Source organism: Carassius auratus, chromosome 19, assembly GCF_003368295.1.
Source record: "Carassius auratus strain Wakin chromosome 19, ASM336829v1, whole genome shotgun sequence".
Lineage (NCBI taxonomy): Eukaryota > Metazoa > Chordata > Actinopteri > Cypriniformes > Cyprinidae > Carassius > Carassius auratus.
Genome location: NC_039261.1, coordinates 27,538,988 through 27,562,018, shown reverse-complemented (window position 1 = coordinate 27,562,018; position 23,031 = coordinate 27,538,988). Strand labels below are relative to the sequence as shown.

Below are 23,031 nucleotides of genomic sequence, written 5' to 3'. Positions count from 1 at the left end.
ACACACACATCCCGAGCAATCTAGCACAATCAAAAAATAAATATATCCTACAGACACACCCATAACACCGACACAAATACTCGCGGAAAGACCAGTGCACTTCCTTCGTTTTCACACACATACACATCCAGGAACACTTAACATAAATGTTTAGATGATTTATTTCCATCCATACACATATAACTCTTTTTTTTCTTTTTCTTTTTTCAGCACATAGATTTTTTCATACACATAATTGTAAAAAATAAATAAAATAAGAAAATAAATAATACAGTGAGTGAACAGCAAACTCATGTTTGCAAAAAAAATGGCACCCAGTGATCCGTATCACAATGACAATGGAGATGACAGATGGCTGTATTGTCTGAAAAAAAAAAAAAACCTTTTTTAATCAACTGTAGTGAGGATGTGGGTGTGTTTAATAGAAAGTATTGGAAAGTATTAATATAGATTTTTTTCTCTAAATGAAAACAAAAATGTATGGCTTTGTGAGCTTAAAAGAACAAATGTGAGGAAAAGAGGCCATGTGGATCTGCAGAGGAGTCTTAGCTGGAGTCTGGGTGGCTGGAGTGTGTGGGAATGGGAACCCAAGGCCCCTTTTCCAGCTGCTGTCCTCACTTTTCTTTTCTTCCTTTATTTGACTCTCTTTTGTGGTTCTTCCTATTCTTTTCATCCTTCTTATGGGTGTTGATTTTGCAGACTTCTAGTCTTTGAAAGACTGCTCCCAATGAACCTCAGAGCAAGAACGAGATTGAGATGTTTAATTCAACTCGTCTAAGCATACCGACTATGAATGCTTGTACTGTCTGAATGTAAATTCACAATTAATTAAAACTAAAAAGGTGAATTTAGTATTTTTACTATTTATTTACAATGAAAAGTATGATGCTTTAAAAAATGTGTTTCAAATTAATATCAGTAGCCCTTTAAAAGTTGTTTTATTTTATATAGAGCAGATCGCTTCATATGGGGTGGACTTACTGCGATCACATGACCAGCCGAATACTCATTTATTACCTCAGTGACCACTGGTTATTAGACACTTTCACTCATGGAATAAATCAATCATTGCTTACTGAAAACTGAGATACACCGGCATTAGTAACTGAAAACATTTGCTTTTGTGTCATGCTATATTCACGCCACTATTCCAGCGCAACAAAATTACTAAATTCGCCTTTAAACCCAAAGATATCCAAATTAAATAGCAGAAAAACTCATAAAAACACATTGTATACACAAGTATACAACTATTCAGGACACCACCTACACTACCATTCAAAAGTTTAGGGTAGATAAGATTTTTAATTGTTCAATTTGTTATGCTCACAATTTTTTTTAAACTGTAGTATTTAATAATTATTTTCTATAAAACACATTAAATGCTTAATTTTCAGCAGAAATGATTTCTGTCTTCAGTGTCACATAATCCTTTAGAAATAATTTTAATATGCTGATTTTCTTGTTGAGAAACATTTCTGATTATTATCAGTGTTAAAATCACTTGTGCTTATTGTTGTGTAAACTATGATACATTTTTAATGTTTATTAAATGAACTTTTTAAAACAGTAATTTTAAAAGAGCAGCATTTAGTTAAAATAGAAATGTTCCCTTGGAACATAACAAATTGCTGAATACAAGTATAATTTTTTTTCTACATTTCTTTCTTACTGACCCCTACATTAGTGTACATAACTAACAAACCCATCTTCTGTAACAATGTCAAAATGTCACATAATTGATGTCAGTTGTCATGTATAACCACATACACAAGTTTTTTTTTTTTTTTTTGTCACATTACATTAATGTATTTGGGTTTGTTTGCAAGTGTCAGGTTCAACTGTAAAATGACTTGAGTCTCTGGTTATTCTCTTGACAGCTACCCGATGATGGCTTAAGTACATATTTTCAGGGATCTAGGGAAAGTAAAAGTCACATGTGCTTGTCAGGGCATTCAGAAATAACAAAGCTGACATGATTGCTGTTGGACCGGCCTACATTTGAGAACACTGGGATCCCGTGTGTGTGTGTGTGTGTTTGATAGTTTCAGTGTTTTAAGAAAAAACATTAACACATCACAAATTCCTCCCCCACCCCTAAAACATCTGTCAGTCATTACTGGCCCTTCCCCCTCAACACTAGGCAGGGCTCGAGAAACAACTTTTGACCTCTGACCCCAAGCACAGAGCTCCACTTAATGGTGCCCCCTTATTTCCACAACAGACTCTCTCTCTCTCTTTGTCTTCCTGTCCTACTTGAACTCACAGTTATCTGTTATAATCTATGCAGAAGCAAAATCATATTTGTAATATCTGGATTGTCACATGATTGTGATATTGGGATCAGTATTTTTGTAGTTTTAGAAATCTTTTTGTTAGGAAAATTACCTGATTAATCTTTACACTGTGCTTTATTGTGTTTATGGGACCTCTACATTTTTCTTTAATTTTGTGTTATGATTTACTTCCGATGTCTTTCCCACTCTCATCTTGTCCACTTTGACCTATTGTCAGTATATATCATCCCTCTTCAGTGTCTTTGAGTGCATTTCATTTGTCTGTCTCTACTCTCCCTCAAATCAATAACAGACACATTAGTGTTTGGCGAGGGGGAAGAAAACAGGTGATCCTGTATCGATCAGGAGTCAGAGACGCACAAATGCTCTTTCATACACATGTGCACACTCTCTCCAAACAGATACTTACATTTTGGGGATAATAAAGTTGAGTTGAGAGATCCAGCTGTCCTCCTAATGTACTAGAGCACTATATTGAAGCGCATCATAAAAAATAAAAAATGGTATGATGTAAGTTGGAAAACAATACATTTTGCTTAGAGTTTCAGCCATTTTCATCCTTTTTGTTAAAACTTATTTTTTTTTTTAAGTTTCTGTTTTTGTTTCCAGCCAGTCATCTATAAGCTCACCAAAACCAGAAACTGTGAAAATTCCTGACCAACATATACAAATATAATTAGCAGCTATACACACAAGAGATGGAGAATGTTTATAACTGCATACAATTCAGGAAATATAAACACTGCAACTAAAAGTAGAAAACCTACAGAATAAACGACGTTTAATGGCAGATACATAGACACGGTTATGTAGAACATGGTTAGTAGCGACATCTTGTGGCAGTTTTAATATCTCGGCCTCTTCCAAGAGTGCTGCAAAATATGTGAAACTGTACAAATTGCAATATGTAGCCACAGCGAGGCACTAAAGAGTTGGAAATGGGATGGAAATTCGTCATATCCGGACGTTTTCAGACGTTTGCTATTGGCTATTTTAAGTGATGACGTATCCAACACTGGACAAATGAAATTGTGCTAAAAATGCGGGGTTCTGATTGGATATCGCTGAACTGTCAATCAAGGCGTGCAGCGCCCAGAGAAACGTTTGCCGTCAGTTGAGAGCGTGGAAGTCTACAGGCAACAGCTCGCGCTCTCACAGACAGAGCTTCAGTCCGAGAGAGTTCGGCTTTCCTAACTAAATACAATAACTTAATTGTATTGTACTTCAATTATATCACAAAACAATAATTAAATAATAGATTTAATATTTTACAATATATTTATTTTATTTGTATATTTTATATACATTTATATTTTGTGTAGCTTATAATAACAACAATAATAATACATTAGTGGCAATTTTAAATAGTTTCAAATTATTCTAGTATAGCATTTATTGTATTTGTATTTATCTAGTATTTTTTGATTTTACTTTGTTGTATGCAACATTATTATTGCTGTTATTATTTTGTCTTCTATTATTACAGTTAAATTTTTATTATTGCAATAATTGCTTGATTTTAGACTGACATAAAATAGGTAGGTTATAAATGATAAAAGTAGAATATATATATAGTGTAAAATTATAAGTACAAACCGATTAAAATTTGTAGGGCTACTAATAAATACATGGAAGTTTTCCGAGTTTAAACCATAGACTGTATAAGGGTTTAAACAGGCAAAACTGGGTGGTGTTGTCGAACAATATATTTTTTTTTAATTATGAAATATAAATAATTACGTGTAGCTAAGCTTCGAACAGTATTTTATTTTATTTTTTGGTCATCTTTATTATAATATTTTGGTGTTAACGGTCTTGAAATAGATATACAATATATGATCTTGTTTAGGCAATGATTCTTCTTTCCACAGGTATCTCTTTGGAGACGACTTGAATTTGGCCTCTCCATTCATCTGTGATTCCGCACATCCTTGCGGAGTCGAGCGAGTTTGTGCGCATGTTCAGAAGTCCGTCTGTGACGTCGTAATTCTGTAACCTATCCTAGAGCTCCTTGATCCAAACACAGAAAAGAGAATCTCTCTCTCTCTCTCTCTCTCTTCTCTCTCTCTCTCTCTCTCTCTCTCTCTCTCTCGTGGAGGTATAAAAGAGAGATTCATGTTTCACACACACCATCACCAATGAGAAATCAAGTACTATGTGATTATGGCTCCTCCCCATTTTTTCTTTAATTGAGTGAGTTCACTGAAATGCCCAACAAAAGCCGCGATTTCTTGATGCTGTAACACACCTAATGATTCTGTCATTTTACTGACAAGACCAGACACAAGCTGGAGCTTCTGAAGGATAATACCGTGCTGGACATTGTTAGGGTTAAGTTAAAAAGCTGTCTGGACGGTGAAAGATCGTGCATGCAATGTGAACCGTGTAAATATTTGCAATAAGTATTTTTCAGTTTCAATTGGATGACAAGATTACGTAAATCTAAAATCTCGGATTAAGGATTTTGTGATTTTTATGTCTGTATTTACAAGAAGAGTGGAAGATGGATTAAAAAAATATCCTGCGTTGAGGTCTTTAATATAATATTACAATTAATATTTGTTGTTACTGATGTTGTTCTCGTTATCCTCTTTATGGTTATTTTATATAAATAAACCGTTGAAAATACAACTGTTGAAATATATAGAATACCATGACTGTGCGCATGGACTGTAGATCCTGGCTTCTGTGTGTAATATGAACTTAATCATTTAAAATATCACAGAATGGCATCCAAAATAAAACATTTTTGGAGTGATAACAATAGACACTGAAAACCCGAGATGCATTATAACATGCACTGCGAATCATTCACGTCCTCTGAGCAATATCCTCAGTTGGAGGCCAACATAACCTAAATCACAATTCGGAGAAACTTATCAAATAGTGTACAATTGCTTTTTAAACAGTAGAGGGCGACAAAGGTTTAACTTGCTTTTGTTTAGGCAATTTAGCTTAGCATAATTTTTTTCCTCCTGAAAGCAGTGGCGGTTCTAGGATTTTTCTGTAACAAGGGCCAATAAGAGGCCACATGTTACATTCAGAGGCCAAGTACAGGATACATTCAAGCACACAAAATAATTTATTCAGTACGGTGCAAATACATTTTGGCAGTCATTACTTTTTCAAACACTAATAAAAAAATATGAGCCAGTAAAGTTATTAATTTTATTCATTTATTTATACTGTGCATAAAGGACACAACGCATCACTTTTCACACATTTCAATAACTAATTTGTGCTGTCCAAGCAAACACAGCACTTCTGCGATGTTCTGATTTACAATGATCTCTAAAGCCACCATTTCTGAACAGTGTTTTTTTTCCAATTAGAGAACCCTGATTTTGACCTGATTATAGACATTGGGGCATTTGGGAGCGAAAAGTATTGACAAGGGTAGCAAAAAAATTCTCTAGTTTCTAGAGAATACTACAGCAACGTAAAGAATGTACCGCTTTCTTGTTTCCATGGTGACGCATTGTATTGTAATGTGACAACACAGCCAAAATAGATCTGTATGACACATGGACCACTTTTATTTAGTGTTTTATTCAAAATATTTTCAAACATACTCACTATATTATGAAACATCTGCTATTCCGATTCTGAAATATGCTCAAGTAAATATATTTGGTAGTTTAAACACTTTTACATCCTCTACTCCCGAAACACGTCGAAGTAGGTACCCGGTAAACTCGGAGAAGGACAGAGTAAACTTTAGTTACCTACACAATCTGTATATGATATCAATAAAAACATGAAGTCAGATTATATTTGTAAGGATCATTATTGCAGTTTCCATAGACATTAGAGTGTATTTTACAAACTGTAAATGTATGGTTTTGCTAGTACGTATGTGTATTTAAATGTCTTAAACATAAAATAAGCATTATATGTTTGAAAACACTGAATATTTGTGATGACAAGCGCATCCGATCTGTCTCAGCGCCAGTCAAAGTGCGAAAGCGGATTTAAAGGTCACGTTTTCGTGTTTTTTGAAGCTTTGATTATGTTTACAGTGTGCAATATAACATGTGTTCATGTTTCGCGTGTAAGAAAACCACAGTATTTTTCACACAATTCACTTATCTGTATACCGCTGTTTTCACTGTCATAAAAACGGAGACTTAGGTCACTGCAGAGCAAAAGTGGGCGTTTATCACCATGTGGGTGTTTTGAAACTGCTGGGTGTTTCTGAACCATGCAATCTAGATGATCCTCCTTACCCAACCCCATCCCTAAACCTAACGTCACTTTTACATCAACTAATCAGGTATCATGGTGTAAAAACACCTTGATCTCGTAACTCCCATTACTTTCCTGCAGAGACCTATACTTGTAAAAACGGGCTGATGACTTCCTTGTTCTATAAAGTCCCTCCTTCAGAAATACGTAATGAGTTCTGATTGTGCCAGCAGTTCCTGTGTTGTGATTCGACAGCAGCACGCCACCCTCCTGGAAACGCCATTAGGCTAGTTTTGGACTAGTTTTGAGAAGCAAGTTGGCAGGATTTATTTTGAAAACCTGGCAATCCTGATCTTAACGCACGTGTTGGAGATGTACTTCTAAATCACAGAACTAGGGCTGGGATATACTATTATTATTTTAAACGATTAATCTAGAGATTATTTTTTTGATGCATCGATTAATCTAACGATTAATTTTTTCAGACCTATTTGATTTCGATTATCTCCCCATTAATTGACTACTAACAGTTTATACATGTTGATTTACATTTCTGAATTAAAAAAACATGAATTCCTTAACATTGCAATATATGTTTATTGCTCTTAAAATTACAAAATAAAAGACTGACTAAGAATGCATTACAGCAGCCTGTCATTGGCGTTCTGCCCTTTTTATATCGTGTCTAGTGATTTTGGTTAATATGCACGAGAGAGAGAGAGAGAGAGAGAGAGAGAAAGAGAGCAAGACAGCGCTCGTGTAGTTTGAAGAATGTGAGTGCGCGAGCGCGCGTGAAACATTGGTGTTTCGCCCTTTTTCTATCGTGTTTAATGATTTTGATTAATATGTACAAGGGAGAGAGAGAGCAAGAAGCGCTCGTGTTGTTTGAAGACGGTGAGTCTCTCGCAGCAGTCATTCTATTCTACATCACTCACCGATCAAATAAGGCTTTGACAACCGGCAAAAAAAAAAAGATCAATGCAGAAAAACCCCTGGATTGGTTATATAATGTTGGATAGAATGTTGTTCCGGCCATCGCGTATATTCAGCGCGCATAAGGTAAACGTTTTGCAAATGTTTTTTAGAGAAATAAAAACAGGTCGACGAATCGATGCGCATATTTTGCGTCAACGTATTTTTTGCATCGACGTCATCGATGACCTCGACGCATTGTCCAAGATGCGCATGAAAATCGCATTCGATTTTTTTGTACGGCGCTACCATCTAGTTAACAAAGCTAAACAGCGTTGCACTTTGTGTAATATGGTGCGTTCAAGTCATCTCGTATAGATCGTATTTACGAGTGCACATGAACGCCACCACAACATCGTAAATACCAGTGGGGAGTTCGGGATTTTCTTTAAGCCCTATCTGTACGAGTTGGGGGCGTGTCAGTGATTAACATGGTGGAATACACAATACTTAAAGGTATTTGGCTGTGATATTGTCAGGCTTTTCTATTTACAGTGCAGTAAGTTAATCGATGATGCATAATATGATGGTATTATAATATAACAATGCAACTTGTAACAATAAAGTTGGCAGTGACTTAAAACATTAAAAAACGAAGTATACCTAATGCACATTTCTTTGTTCTTCATTTTTTAGAACAAGAGTTTAAGAACATAGCTATATTTTTGTGTTATTAATTAAGAGAAAGTCTGCCAACTTGCTCCGACGAAAGGGACTTGAACACACATGCCATCATAAGCACGACCTCCCACCTCATGCGTACGAACTTCCCAGGAGGACTTGAACGCACCAATAGGTTACAGAAACTGTAACACATCAACTTAAATAATAAAATACACTTACCCGTTGTGGTCCATAAACAACGCCTTCTCCAGACAAAGAGGGAACTTCTCCATCTTTCAAGAATAATCTTTGTGCGAATCTGGCATTAAACTGATTGAGATTGAGGAAGCTGTCCTCAGCAAAATGTGCTGCACCTAGTTTTACATGTGGATTATAATTTTCGGGAACTGAGTTAAACATAAATTGTAGTCCAAACTGGTCGTTCGATGTAGGTGAATTCGGTTAAATAAAATATTTCACTTGGCATTGAACTTTGAGCTTTAGAATTTTATTATTATTTATACTCAACAACATTACACACTAACTAAAGTTTGAAACATGAGATCACGAAGAACGGGACCTTTAAATTCAGCAGTTGATGTGATGCACTGAAAATTCTGATCACACCGGTGTAATCGTAAGTGTCAAAGGGTTAACAAGTATATTGGTTTACTTGGACAGTGCTTCTAGTGCTCCTTCCACAATTTAGTTAACAAACTTAAAATAAGTGAGAGCAGCAGCTAAATATCCTTTCATATTTTAATGACAACCAACACCAGGATTTGTGACTCAGCAAGAATTGTCTTCAAATTGGATAGATAGATGGATTCTTTCTCCCTCCTACTGGCATAACGTCAGATAATTTTCTTGTTTCGCTCAAAGACAAAGCCATTCACAGTCAATATTTCAAGAAAATATAACAAAAAGCCAAATCCCATCTACGGAGAGCCTTCCCACTCCCTAATAAGTACTATTGTAGAGAATTTTGGTTGCAGTTCCACCAGAATTCCACTGGGGGCGATCGCCTTTAGTGCAAAATGAATGGGGGTCTATGGGTCTGGACCGCTAAATTTGTCCCTTTCACCCGATTGCCATTGAGAAATCTCAGATCTGATTGTAGGTTTTAGAGCCCGACCGATATATCGGCCTGCTGATATTATCGGCCGATATGAGCTTATTGCATTTAAATCGGCATCAGCGTTTATGACGGCCTATGAAACATTAGAAACAGAGTCTCATGCTTTACTCATGTTATGAGTGTTGCATAGTTTGCCCACCAGAGGGAGCTGCAGAGTTGACAACAGTGCCAGAAATCCACTAGCGAAGAAAGCGATCAGCCAAGCCACGGAGTTGTACTGTTTTGACGGTGAGTCTGTCGTTCGTCATGTCGTCATGTAAAAATGATTTAGTTCATACACTGTATATAAAAACGGTGTGGTAGTTCTAGCTAACGGTCCTATCATTATCACTTCTAAATATTCTATAACATCACTTACAGCCGCTAATGCATTGCTATATTAGATTAGCCACAAAGCTAATACCATGTTTATCAGTGGAAGAGTGCGAACGTTAATAAGAGGTCAAACTATAACGTTAACGTTTAACTTATTCTAAATATATCTGCAGTGTTTCCCACATAATGACCGCGTAACTGTGGCAGGGGGGGACGTGTAATCAGTCAATGACTAGAAGTTATGTACAGCATGCCTCGAAAAAACAACAACTTATGTTATTCTAACGCTAATATAGCTTCCTTTTTAGCAGGCCCCTTAAATGCTTGCTATTAACTTGTTTGAATGTGGTTCTTCTCAAAATTGACAGCGGTGTGTTCATGACACTAACTTCGAATTGATTCCGTAATCTTCCGGTAACAGTAGGCAAACTTTACCTTCGCCAGCGCATGGCGATGTTTTGATTCAGACTGCACAAAGAGAAGAGGAGAAGATATACGGGTCCGTTGTGAATATGTCTGTGAGAGCAAATACAGTGTAGTTACAGAAACTACAGTAGGTGCATCAGAAAGGATTAAACCAGAGGGGACATGTATATAAATGTGAGCTGAGCAAGTGCTTTTTGTCTTTTTTACATATTGTTTCAAAACAGCTTTACAGACATAACAGGAAAATGTTGTAATAATATTGTTAAATATAAGTAGGTAATAGGTAATACCTATTGCTTGACAATAAAAAAAAAAAATAAAAAAAAAAAATTATATATATATATGTATATATATATATATATATATATATATATATATATATATTTCAAATGTTTGCCTATGTAGGAGATCCCTGTTTATTATTATAATTTTAATGATAACACGAGTAATGATACATGGTGATATTATTAATACACATGCTTATTCTTTCTCTGTCTCTCTTTCTGCCCTACAGATGGCTGAAAAAGGTGAATGCTGTAGCAGCAAAGTGTGGGACTACTTCTGCAAATACTTTAACTTTAGTATTATAATTTATTTACAGTACACACACAGACTGTTAAAACCAGCTTCAACTGGAAGAAAGTAAAAGTGTTAAATGTTTAAAATCAGACAGTCATTGAGACTGTAATCTAAGGCTTTTTTTTAACATAAATCCCTTCTGGAAAATGGTTTATACAGCCCACATACATTGAACAGGCAGATATTTTGCTATTGAATGTTGTGTAAGTGCAGTTTATAGGAAATGGGTCTAATATCCAGTTTATTTTCAAAATCAAAATATCGGCTTATAAATCAGCTCTTTTCGAGTTGTTATCGGCATCGGCCCCCAAAAATCCATATCGATCGGGCTCTAGTAGGTTTTGCAAGTTCAACATGGGTTATAGGTCAAAAGTTGAATGAACGAGTACTTATGTCCTTTCGCTACCACAGATTGTAACCTTACGTGTTGTTGGAAGGGGGACTCTTCCCCTACATTTCCCCTAATCCACGTTCATTTCCAGCGTTTATTTGCGCATCTTCTCAGTTAACAATGGATCTGTGTAGTAACAGCTGCTCTATGTGAAATCACGCACCTGAGGGAATTTACTGCTGATTAGTGAACCGGCTTTACTGACGAGATGTGCATTAACGATCGGTCGATCGTGATCGGAGCAGCCCTACTTCCCTTACTCGATTGCTACATACAAATTGTTTTGCTAATATTTTAACTACTTCACTGAATCACCTTCTACAGACTGAATGGGTTTTTTAAGAGTTACCCAACGCCGCCAATTGTTTGGAGGTGGAATTGCATCTGTGATCGTTGTGAAGAATTCTCCTGTTGCTCTTCTCGTCAACAATTGATGGAACGGGGGCCAATCAAATTTGAGCAGGGGCCAGGGGCCCTGTGTCACCACCTCTAGAACCGCCCCTGCCTGAAAGAGTTAACGTTATTACTTGCTAATATCTCTCAGACCAATCATAAACATTTCCCCACCAACACAAACCCCAGACTCAACCATGATAAAACAACAAACAAAAATAGAACACACCTTCTACAGATTGCACTGGGTCGGTACATAGGCAACAGCAAACTGTGAGGAGATTCGTACGGTACGCAGATTCAGTGCTGGGTAACAGTACAGTAGATTATTTAATCATAGACCTGAATCCAAACTTTCCCAGAGCGTTCACAGTCAGCCAACTAAACCCACTGTCAGACCACAGTAAAATCACCCTCTATCTAACAAGATCAAAACCTAACTCAGATGAATAAAAAAAACACCTCCACACCCTCAAACACACATTCAAAAAGAAACAAAATAGTGAAGATACAAATCAAAACGTAATTTGTGAACCAAAAATACAAAACCTATTAAATAATTTCCTAGCTACACCATTCCTACACAACACTGCAGGGGTTAATTTAGCAGTAGACAGGATGAACCAAATATTTGCAATGACAGCAACACTATCTTACCTAAAAACCACAACAAAAAAACAAAAAACAAACTGGGGAGCATGTACATGAGAAATTGTTTGACAACGAGTACAAAAACCTTAGAAAAGTAGTAAGAACTTTATCAAATCAGAAACAGATATGCTGACAATGTAGACAAATTCCAACTCTACCAAGAGAAACTTAAACAATATAAGAACATCCTAAGAATGAGAAAGAAACATAAACTAAATCAGATAAAAGTAATAGAACAATCTCTACAATCTAACAATTTCTGGAAACATTGGATTACAACTAAACCAATCTTACCACGAAGAGTTACCCATCCAGAATAGAGATGTGTGGATAAACCACTTCTCTAAACTTTTTCAACAATATAGACAAAATCCATGAACAAAACTCACTATACAATATACTATCTAGATTATCCTGTTTCACTAGCTGAACTGTGTGATAATACAGGTGCATCTCAAATTAGAATATTGTGGAAAAGTTCATTTCAGTAATTCAACTCAAATTGTGAAACTCGTGTATTAAATAAATTCAGTGCACACAGACTGAAGTAGTTTAAATCTTTGGTTCTTTTAATTGTGATAATTTTGGCTCACATTTAACAAAAACCTATTCACTCTCTCTACAAATTAGAATATGATCACTTCCAATCAGCTAATCAACTCAAAACACCTACAAAGGTTTCCTGAGCCTTCAAAATGGTCTCTGGTTTGGTGGAAGGAAAAAGTGTGGAAGAAAAAGATGCACAACCAAAAGAGAGAACCGCAGCCTTATGAGGATTGTCAAGCAAAACCAATTCAAGAATTTGATGGAACTTCACAAGGAATGGACTGAGGCTGGGGTCAAGGTATCAAGAGCCACCACACACAGACATGTCAAAGATTTGCCGAACCACAGAAAACGTCAGAGGCGTCTTACCTGGGCTAAGGAGAAGAAGACCTGGACTGTTACCCAGCGGTCCAAAGTCCTCTTTTCAGATGAGAGCAAGTTTTCTATTTCATTTGGAAACCAAGGTCCTAGAGTCTGGATGAAGGGTGGAGAAGCTCATAGCCCAAGTTGCTTGATGTCCACAGTCTGCGATTTGGGGTGCAATGTCATCTCCTGGTGTTGGTCCATTGTGTTTTTTGAAAACCAAAGTCACTGCACCCATTTACCAATATATTTTGGATAACTTCATGCTTTCTTTTGCTGAGTAGCTTTTTGGAGATGCTGATTTCATTTTCCAGCAAGATTTGGCACCTGTCCACACTGCCAAAATCACCATAAGTTGGTTAAATGACCATGCTGTTGGTGTGCTTGACTGGCCAGCAAACTCACCAGACCTGAACCCCAGAGAGAATCTATGGGGTATTGTCAAGAGGAAAATGAGAAACAAGAGGCCAAAAAATGAGCTTAAGGCCACTGTCAAAGAAACCTGGGCTTCCATACCACCTCAGCAGTGCCACAAACTGATCACCTCCATGCCACGCCGAGCTGCGGCAGTAATTAAAGCAAAAGGAGCCCCTACCAAGTATTGAGTACATACAGTAAATGAACATACTTTCCAGAAGGCCAAAAATTCACTAAAAATGTTTTTTATTGTTCTTAAGAAGTATTCTAATTTGTTGAGTGAATTGCTGTTTTTTTGTGAAATGTGAGCCAACATCATCACAATTAAAAGAACCAAAGGACTTAAACTACTTCAGTCTGTGTGCATTGAATTTATTTAATACACAAGTTTCACAATTTGAGTTGAATTACTGAAACAAATTAACTTTTCCACGATATTCAAATTTATTGAGATGCACCTGTATACAAACACTTAAATCCCAAAAAGCATGTGGTATTGATGGCATTCTGAATGAAATGATTAAATGCACAGACCAAAAATTCGGCCTCATAACCCCAATTCATAAAAGCGGAGACAAATTTGAACCTAATAGCTATCGTGGAATATGTGTAAACAGCAACTTAGGTATACTCTTCTGTAACATCCCAAACAGCAGAAAACTTCATTATCTTACTGGCAGAAATAGCCTGAGTAAATGTCAAAGAGGCTTCCAACCGAAAAACATGCCTATTAGACCATATACACTCTACATTGTATATGAAAAAGAAACCAAACAAAATTAAAGAAAAATATTTTCTTGCTTTGTTGACTTCAGAAAAGCTTTTGACTCCATCTGGCATGAGGGGCTTTTACTTCAATTAATCCAATGCGGCATGGAGGAACAACATATGAAATCATATCCCTGTACACTAATAACAAATTTACACTTAAAATTTGCAACATACACACAGATTTCTTCCCTCTGAGTCGTGGCGTGAGACAGGGCTGTACCTTAAGCCCTACACTATTCAATATCTACATCAATGAACAAGCAAGAGCCCTAGAACAGTGCCCAGCACCCGGTCTTACCCTACTAGACACTAAAGTTAAATGTCTTCTGTTAGCGGATGATCTAGTGCTGCTGTCACCCTAAAAAGAGGGTCTACCGCAGCAGCTGGACCTCCTGCACACCTTCTGTCAGACATGGGCCCTGTCAGTTAACCTTAAAAAGACAAAAAATTATGATATTCCAAAAAAGGGCCAGTCACGAAAATCAACATCACAGTTTCAAATTAAACAATATGCCCTTAGATGATTAATTATACACTAATTAGGGTAACCCCCAATTCAAAAACCAGCACAAAGACTTCAACCAGATACAACAAAAGGACAAACTGCTGTACATTCTGGGAGAAACCTCAACAAGCTCTAACCTGGCTGCTAGATACGTCAAGTCCTGCCATGATAAAAGAAATTCTGTACAACACACAGAAACTGATGTGACAGGGTCCAGTCCTTCTCCTCTCTGTTGATTAGAATTTTTATTACTTTTGTTTTACTGTATACAGATATTTAGACTCTATATGCTATATACTTCTATTATTATGTATATTTGTGTAACATTTTAATTTAAATGTTTATATGCTTTGGCAATGTAAAGATACTATTTACCATGCCAATAAAGCTACTTGAATCTTGTATCTAGATAGACAGACAGACATACAGATGATGGATGTACAGACAATAGAGATAGATAGATAGATAGATAGATAGATAGATAGATAGATAGATAGATAGATAGATAGATAGATAGATAGATAGATAGATAGATAGATAGATAGATAGATAGATATAAGCTATGTAAGTAGGTTTGGTAATGAATCACCATTCGTGAATCGTGATCCCCTCGTGTCTGTGGTTCATGGACAGTTGGCTGATGACGACACCAACCATGACGTCTAACGTTACCGTTGAAAGTAGCCTAACTTTACTTGAAGAGTGCAGCGGGTTAGTAGGTCAAAACAGACGAGGGAGTAGCTGTATGTTTTAACAGATTTAAGCAAAAACACTTTTTTCTTAAGTGGATCTTAATTGTAGAATATAAATGTCATTTAAGACCAAGAACGGATAAAAATGCCTAGTTCACTTTAATATTTCGTCCAAGAGCGGAAGGAATTAAAAGGAAGTTAGGAAAGCATACTTGCTTGTGATTGGCTCTTTAAATGAATGACAACAGAAATGGTCCAATCAGAGCTTGTTGCCAAGGCAATTCCGTCGCATGTGAGTGGGATTTTATGAATTATGCAAATTTGAGCAGTTGTTCCTCTCCTCGGATGAGAGGCTAGATCCAGGATAGCCGAGGAGTTCTGTTGTTCCTAATATAGGCGAACATAAGTTTTTTTGTTGTTGCTACGGAATATATCAGACGAGAATGACTCGTTTTGTTTTGCGTGATTAGATGGCGGCGCTACATCTCTGAATTAGGATGTTATAGGCCAGGAAGTTAAGAAAAGCCGGTAGTGTTTAAGTGCAGCAAACAGTTTCGCCGGTCGGGGCTGCTCTTTGTCTGATACAGAGAGCAGTCAACGCGTGCTCTTTTGTTTGGGGGTTTGTCATTGTTTAACTGCAAACGGGCGATCTTTGTTATCGTTTAGGCCTCCCGAGGTTGAAATATTTGTTTTGAAACATGCACCACATGAAGAAATATTTCACCGAGGGACTCATTCAGTTTACGATTCTGCTGAGTTTGATAGGAGTTCGTGTGGATGTCGACACCTATTTGAGCGGCTACTTCTCGCCGTTGATAGAAACAGACGGAGGGCCGAGCTCGGCTTTCATACAGACCCCGTTTCACCATTACCGGGACACAGCGGCGGGCCATCAGGTGCATCCGAAATGTCCCGAGCTGGACTATTTTTTCACCAGCCGCAGGCTCTTGAATGAAGTGCGCGCGCTCGGGTCCCCGGCCCGCTTCCCCACGCGTGTCAGCGCATGGCTGGTGCACCTGGTGCCTGATGATGGCTCTGATGCAGGTGAGGCACACGACCTGTCAGGGGACCCTGGTGATGAGGAGGTAAATGCCGAAAATCACCGGGAAGAGGATAATGAGCACAGGGCTGGAGAGGTCTTCGGTGTGTCAGTTTCTCAGGACCTCACTGTTTCCAGGCCTTGCTGTGGAACTGGAGGACTTTCCAAAGAGGTAACAAAACAGTGCTGTATTACACAATTCCCGTACTTTTACAGTTTTCTTATGTTGCGGTCTCTTAATGGGGCACGCCCGTAGCCCCATATGACGTGCTTTAAGTGTTTTGTTTTTGTTGTTTTTTGCCGAGTTAGCAAGTTAGCTTAATGGCAAGTAGTATTTTGCACTCGTGCGCAACTAATGCCGAAAGCGAAACAATAACTGTTACTGACCCTTCCATAAACAAATTAATGTTACATTAACGTTTAATAAATGTTGTATAATATGGTCAAATTAGATCTAAAAGTTGAATTGATCGTTATTGATTTTTGGGGCTGTGATTTTATGTTCATTTACATAGCTTTTTATTCAACTTTACTGCGATTACATTTTGTTTTGTGGGGAATAAAGTTAAGGAGGTAACTTATCTGTTCACTTGTTAGTTTGAAGTTCAGTAACCACATGTACAGGTGGGAGTCTAGTATGTTGGGCAAACTTTAAATTGATATAATAGTTTAATACCATTCATCAACATACACGTGTGTTACCAAATACATATCTACTGACCTCTCCTTCATTTAGTTTTCTTCGTTTGTTTTGTAAAAGTCTGTCTGAGGGAGGAGTGATCAATTATCCCTCGATCCAGCCCAAACCTGCTCTTTCTGAAATGTTCGTTTACTGGATCATGTCTTGACAGAGCTCAATCTAGTTTTTCAAATCAATTAAGTCATTTAGTTGAGCATGTTATGCAAATATATCTGGCTTTTCTTTAACTACCACAGGTGCAAGCAAAAAAAAAAAAAAGTTCTTTGAATGAGAAGCAAAGGACACATTTGTTTTAAACAGGTGCACCCTAGTTTGTGAAGGTTTTTTTTTTTTTTTTTACTCTCAGGGAATTGCTCTTCAATGCACTTTTTTAATCGCACATATTGTTCAACAGATTTACAGATCAAGGTTAAAGCCTCCTAAGGCAAGCCATTTTAATCCTTAATTTGGACATCCCAATTTCTTTCCAGGAAACTTCACTAGACCAAGTGAATGAGGAGGAAGAGGAGGTGAAAGACGAGAGGGGGCAGGAGGAAACCAGCCCTGCTACGCTGAACCAGCTGACTCAGAGTTCTGCGTTAGAGCAGGAGGTAAACTAACTAACTTCATTACTTGCCTAACAAGAATGGTGTGTTTATCAGGTTTAATGTTAAGTCAATCAAACTTGTGCAACATTATATAACCGTCATTTAATGAATATTTTACTCACCAGCTCGGTATATGAATGAGAACAGTTACGTTTTACTGTTAGTTCCTGTTCTGGTTCTGGTTATTCAACTCTGGTGTTGGTGTGAGATGCTAAAGGGATCGTTTGCCCAAAAATAAAAATTATTTACTCAACGTCATGGCATTCCTTTTCAATACACTAATGAAGATAAGGAAACTTGAGAGATTTCTGTCCCTTCACTGATTATCTACAAAACTCAAAAAGTATTGTTGAATAAGAGAAATTATCACTTTATATAGCAAACGACTTTCACTTAGGTTTTTATTGATATATAAATATTGATTAATGCACATTCTTTGAGCTTATCAAATTTTGTAAACACAGAAACTCAACCGCACTTGCTTGGTGTAATGTGAGGGTAACTAACAACTTTAATTATTGGGTGAAACATCCCTTTAAATAGTCCAACTACTTATTTATATATTTGTGCTGCTTCTCCTTACAGGATTTGCTGGGAAGTAGTACCCTTCCTCCACCTCTTTCTGGGCTTGAGCTTCCTCCACAGTGGCATGACTTCCTCTCTGAATTTGATGTAAGTAGTAACTGTGAAAGACTTATCCTCTTTTAGAATTAAATGAATCCGTACAATTGTTATACATTTGGCAGATGGTTTTAATCCAAAATGACTTGTATTCCAGGTACACATTTTATGTCATATTTTAGTTCTTGCTTTCCCTATGAATCATGAATCATGCATAATCACATTATTCCACAAAAGATGTCAGTAGCATCTAAATAATACTTGCATAATTTACACAAGAATACATAACTGTTACAACACAAAACAAAATATATTTGTTTTTATGTATATTTTAAGTTACAGTCTTTAAGGTTCTTGTTTGTTTGTGCACATCTGACAATTTTTTTGTATGATTCCATCTACAGGATTTGGACTCCATAGTCCCCCAACGCATGTCAGACTTAGAAGCTGAGCTTCCTAATCCCATCAGCTATGACGTAAGCCTTCAAGATGCAATGGTTACTGGAGGAGAGTCAGTTAATAGTAGGCCTGCATCTTTCCGAACACCCCTCTTCCGTCTGGAGTCCACAAACTCTTCTCACTCAGACCCATCTCAGAGCTCAGCAGGGGCACTTCCTTCAATGCTCTTCTCTTTGTCTGGGAACAGCTCTCGTAATGAAACCTCACCTTCGCAGATGGGAGGCTATCTAGATGAGGCTGTTTTTGACCACATCAATATGTTGGATCTGGATAATCTTGGTACAATCGACCCTCAGATGCTGGGCGGCATGCAAGGGGACATGGACACTCCATGGCCTGAGGATTCAGATTCTGGCCTGTCTTTGGAGAGCAGTTCAAGGAGCCCCACATCCCCGTCTACATCATCCGATTCATTTTGTGAGGATGAAGGTGGAGCTACAGGCTATAGCAGTGAAGTGGAGTCTCTTTCGCCGAAAGGCGGAGCTTGTGCAGCCGCTTATCGTGATTGGTCACCTGTAAACCTCATGGAAAACATCTGGCACGATCATTCCTATTCAGCCCAACAAGTGCAAAATTCTACGACATCTAGCTGGTTCACAGCAATCAAACAGGAAGTGATGAGCGAAGATGAGGCTGAACCAGAAGAGATGAGTCGTGACGAACATCGGGTGCAGGCGTTGGGTCTTCCGTTTTCAGCCTTTCAGATTGTCAACATGCCAGTAGAAAACTTCCTGGAGCTGCTGGACAGCCAGAATCTGTCAGGATCAGAAGTCTCTCTCTTGCGTGACGTGCGCAGACGAGGTAAAAACAAGCTTGCTGCGCAGAATTGCCGCAAGAGGAAACTGGATGCGATCCTGACCCTGCAGGATGAGGTCGAGGGCCTGTCGGTGCAGCGGGATGCTCTTCTGCGCCAGAGATCCCACACAGCCAAAGCACTTTCTGCTGCTGCAGAGCGGTTCGAAATGCTCTCGCAGACTGTGTTGAGCCAACTTCGGGATGAATATGGACATCCACTGAACCCTGAGCACTACAGACTGCAGTGCAGTGCTAACGGACGGGTGATGGTTCAGCCTCGCACAAACACAACGTCAAGGACAATGACAAGTAGCAAGATGGTGAAAAGAAAGAAGGACAAGAAACCTTAAAGACTTTTTGAGTGTGTGCGTGTGCATGCGTGCTTGTGTTGACACAAATATTTCTATGTTTTCTGAGTTTTTATGCTTGAGATAAGATATTATGGGGCATTTCTGGCTCTTCTTTGTTCCTAAAAGCCATTCGAAACTCAAGTGGAGGCAGAGAGACTGTAATAAATAGTACATTCGGAGCATAGGAGAAGCCTTGTTTATTTGCAGGAGAGAATGTACTGAAAACACTGGACGTTGTGAATAGTAAGAGTGTGTATAAAGAGTATTTCTAAAGAGCACATTTGAAAATTAAAATTCATTTTGCTTTTTTTTTACTGTTAATTTAAATGGCAAGTTACTAAGTAAAGATTTTTTTGCATATGGTCATTAGAGGACCATGTTGATCAAGTCTGATCACCATTTCTTGCTGGAATGAGCTTAAAAGGGCTTCTTGTGTTTTATCACTCTCATTTTGATCCTACTCTGTGGTTTGTTGTCATCTTTTGGAGATGAATTTTGGAACAACATGAGGGCGAGTAAAATTTTTGTGTTAACTATCCCGCTAATATGAGGAACCCTTAATTTCAACTATTTGCAGACATCAGAATCAAACAACTTTGCATTACCTTCATAACTGTGTGTACATTTCCTCACCATTGAGAAATAAAACGATTTGTAATATGATTTTGCATCTGTGACAAACCGTGATCACTCTGGTTAAATTTTTCCTTTACATTTACATTACTGTCACTTACATTTGCATTTTACGTTTATACACTTGCTTAACAAGAACAATTGTAATGCATTCTTATAGCTTTTTATTAAAGGGCAATGAGTTTGGAATGCAGATTTGTTTTTAGTTTGGTTTTCCTTTTGGGTGTTTTTTTTATTTTATTTTTTTTTTAAATCTTTGAAATAAAGTCACAGTAAAAACACCAAATAAAATGGAAGTAATTAAATGAAAATATGGAATTGGTGAGTTTAGTTCCACCTCACAGCACAGTTACATGATTTGGAAAAGACAAGTACTGCATTGGTTTAATGACAAATGAATTAGTGTGTAAAGTAAAACAGGGCCCAAATAAATTAACCCTTCAAATGAACAGGTTTATATCTATTGGCAGAGCAGTTTGATTTGTGTTTCTGAGGAGTAGCTGCTTTTCTTTTTTCAGTTTTTCTATTATGTGTGTTTTTGAGCATTTATTTGTATGTTTGTGTGTAAGGGTTTGGAAAACATTAATTTTACACAGGGATGTTCAAAATCTCTTTTATATCTTTTAAAATGAATAAAGGAGGAAAAATTAATTGAGTTTTAACTGGATTGTTTTTGTTTTATGGTTCCCATTTCACAAAACCTGGTTTTAGAAACACATACAGTGCTATAATGCACTTGACAAAACACTTGACTCAAAGCAAACATCTAATCTGCAGGCAAAATAATTTTAACCATAAAAATCTTTGCTGCATCATGAATTTGTTTTGAGTTAATGATTTTTGTATATATTTGAAATCCAGAATGAAAATCTAATTTAATTTTGTAAATAAAATTTGAAACAAATATCATTATCATTTTACATTACATTAGATTAATACCAAAACTGTCAGCATTTTTGACAGCAAACCCACCAAATGGGTTTAGTACAAACAGGGATTAAAAGTACCCCATGTCCAGGGTTAAATATACTGCTGGATTCTGCCTGTTATGTTGCCGGAGGTCCTGGGCGTCTTGTTCAGATTCATGGATTCTATCAAATACCAAAAGATAAAAAACCAAAACCTGACTGGCTCTGTTAGAAATCTTATAATGGGCCATGGTTGAATCTTCCATCAAGACAATAATCCAAAGCAAACATCAAAATCAAGACAAAAATGGGTCACTGAGCACATTCTGCCATGGCCATCCCAGTCCTCTGACCTGAACCCTGTAGAAAATGAGTGGGGTGAACTGAAGAGAAGAAGCACCAACATGGAGCTGTGAATCTGAAGGATCTGAAAATGTGTTCTCCAAACTCTTCAGGCATTATAGGAGAAAACTCGGAGCTGTTATCTTGGGAAAAGGACATTGCGATAATTGGGTGCCAATAAATGTGGCAAATATGAACTAGAGAAAGCATTTATTTCACAATGAGACCCCCCCCCCCCTCACACTTTCAGTTGTTTTACTTCAATTATAAGAATTTTGTGAATTTTTGGAATGAAAGATTAAAGGGATAAACAATGCAGATTTATTTTCACAGCCACCTTTGCTCATATTTAACAAGGGTGCCAATATTAGTGGAGACTAGAGGGCACTGTTTTTTCCATTTTTTTCCAGTGAAATGTAACAAACATTAGGTGTAAACAGTGACTACTTTGGAAGTATTAATAATAATTATAACCATGCATCAATTTTCAATAGTTAACTGCTAAAAATAGAATAGTTTACAAAATAAAGAATTCGACAAGTCATTAAATCGTAATTAACAAAATAAACAAAATTCCTTTGTTTTGCATAGAAACACTTTGCCAAGTTGTCAATTTAGTTCTTTATTATTATTTGACTTAGTGGGAGCATTTACATGCTAAATAAGAGCGGTGCAAGAATTGATCCTCATGGGACACCAGATGTAGGGAATGTCCACTAGACTTATGCTCTCCTATTCTCACATAATAACGCATGAAGGCTGTCTTTATAGATGCTATAGAGAATTTTTAAGTTTTGTCTTCTGCCACATCCGCTCAGCTTTTTCTGCATTATCTTTTCATACTCTGTACTCCTGCTGATTTTCAGGAGCAATATAATCAATAACATTCTTAACTTTTTTGTTATAGGAATCAGAAGATCAACAGAGTCTGCAGAAATGCTTGTTGTTAAACATATATATCTTTCTTAAATAGCAAACTAGTGTTTTCGGTAATGCATCTCTTTCTAACAGAGACAGATCTAGATTCAGTGGTAGCAGTGATCAATATATCAAAGAAAATACAGAAATGACAGATAGTGCTACATCCTTAATAACAGTGGATGAAGTGTTAGGAATTCTACTGATAATTAAATCTAGAGTGTGTCCACGATAGTTCATGCACTGAATCAGGTCAAAAGTGTTTAAAACAGTTAGAATTTATTTTGTAGTTTTTTATTTCTGTATTATCTATGTGAATATTAAAGGGGTCCTATTATACTTTTTACAAAGTCTTTTGTACAAAGAACAGGCTCTCATAGGTTGTTTGAAAAGCCCATTTTTTTTGCATATTTTACATTATTACATCACCTTTCT

At 37.1% G+C, this 23,031-nt stretch overlaps 1 protein-coding gene across 1 annotated transcript; it reads left to right on the top strand.

Annotated features, from left to right (window-relative positions):
* Positions 1–15,531: 15,531 nt before the first annotated feature.
* Positions 15,532–21,083, top strand: nfe2l3 (nfe2 like bZIP transcription factor 3). Its single transcript, XM_026289924.1, has 4 exons — positions 15,532–16,455; positions 17,454–17,573; positions 18,156–18,242; positions 18,596–21,083. Exons 1-4 carry the CDS (start codon positions 15,943–15,945, stop codon positions 19,793–19,795), a joined length of 1,920 nt encoding a protein of 639 aa, XP_026145709.1. The 5' UTR covers positions 15,532–15,942; the 3' UTR covers positions 19,796–21,083.
* The last annotated feature ends 1,948 nt before the right edge of the window (positions 21,084–23,031 follow it).

Bases quoted from the DNA above. Each gene is read 5' to 3' on its own strand.
- nfe2l3 (XM_026289924.1), top strand. From the start codon at position 15,943: ATGCACCACATGAAGAAATATTTCACCGAGGGACTCATTCAGTTTACG. The intron at 16,456-17,453 runs GTAACAAAACAG...ATTTCTTTCCAG, and splicing joins CTGGAGGACTTTCCAAAGAG to GAAACTTCACTAGACCAAGT. The intron at 18,243-18,595 runs GTAAGTAGTAAC...TTCCATCTACAG, and splicing joins ACTTCCTCTCTGAATTTGAT to GATTTGGACTCCATAGTCCC.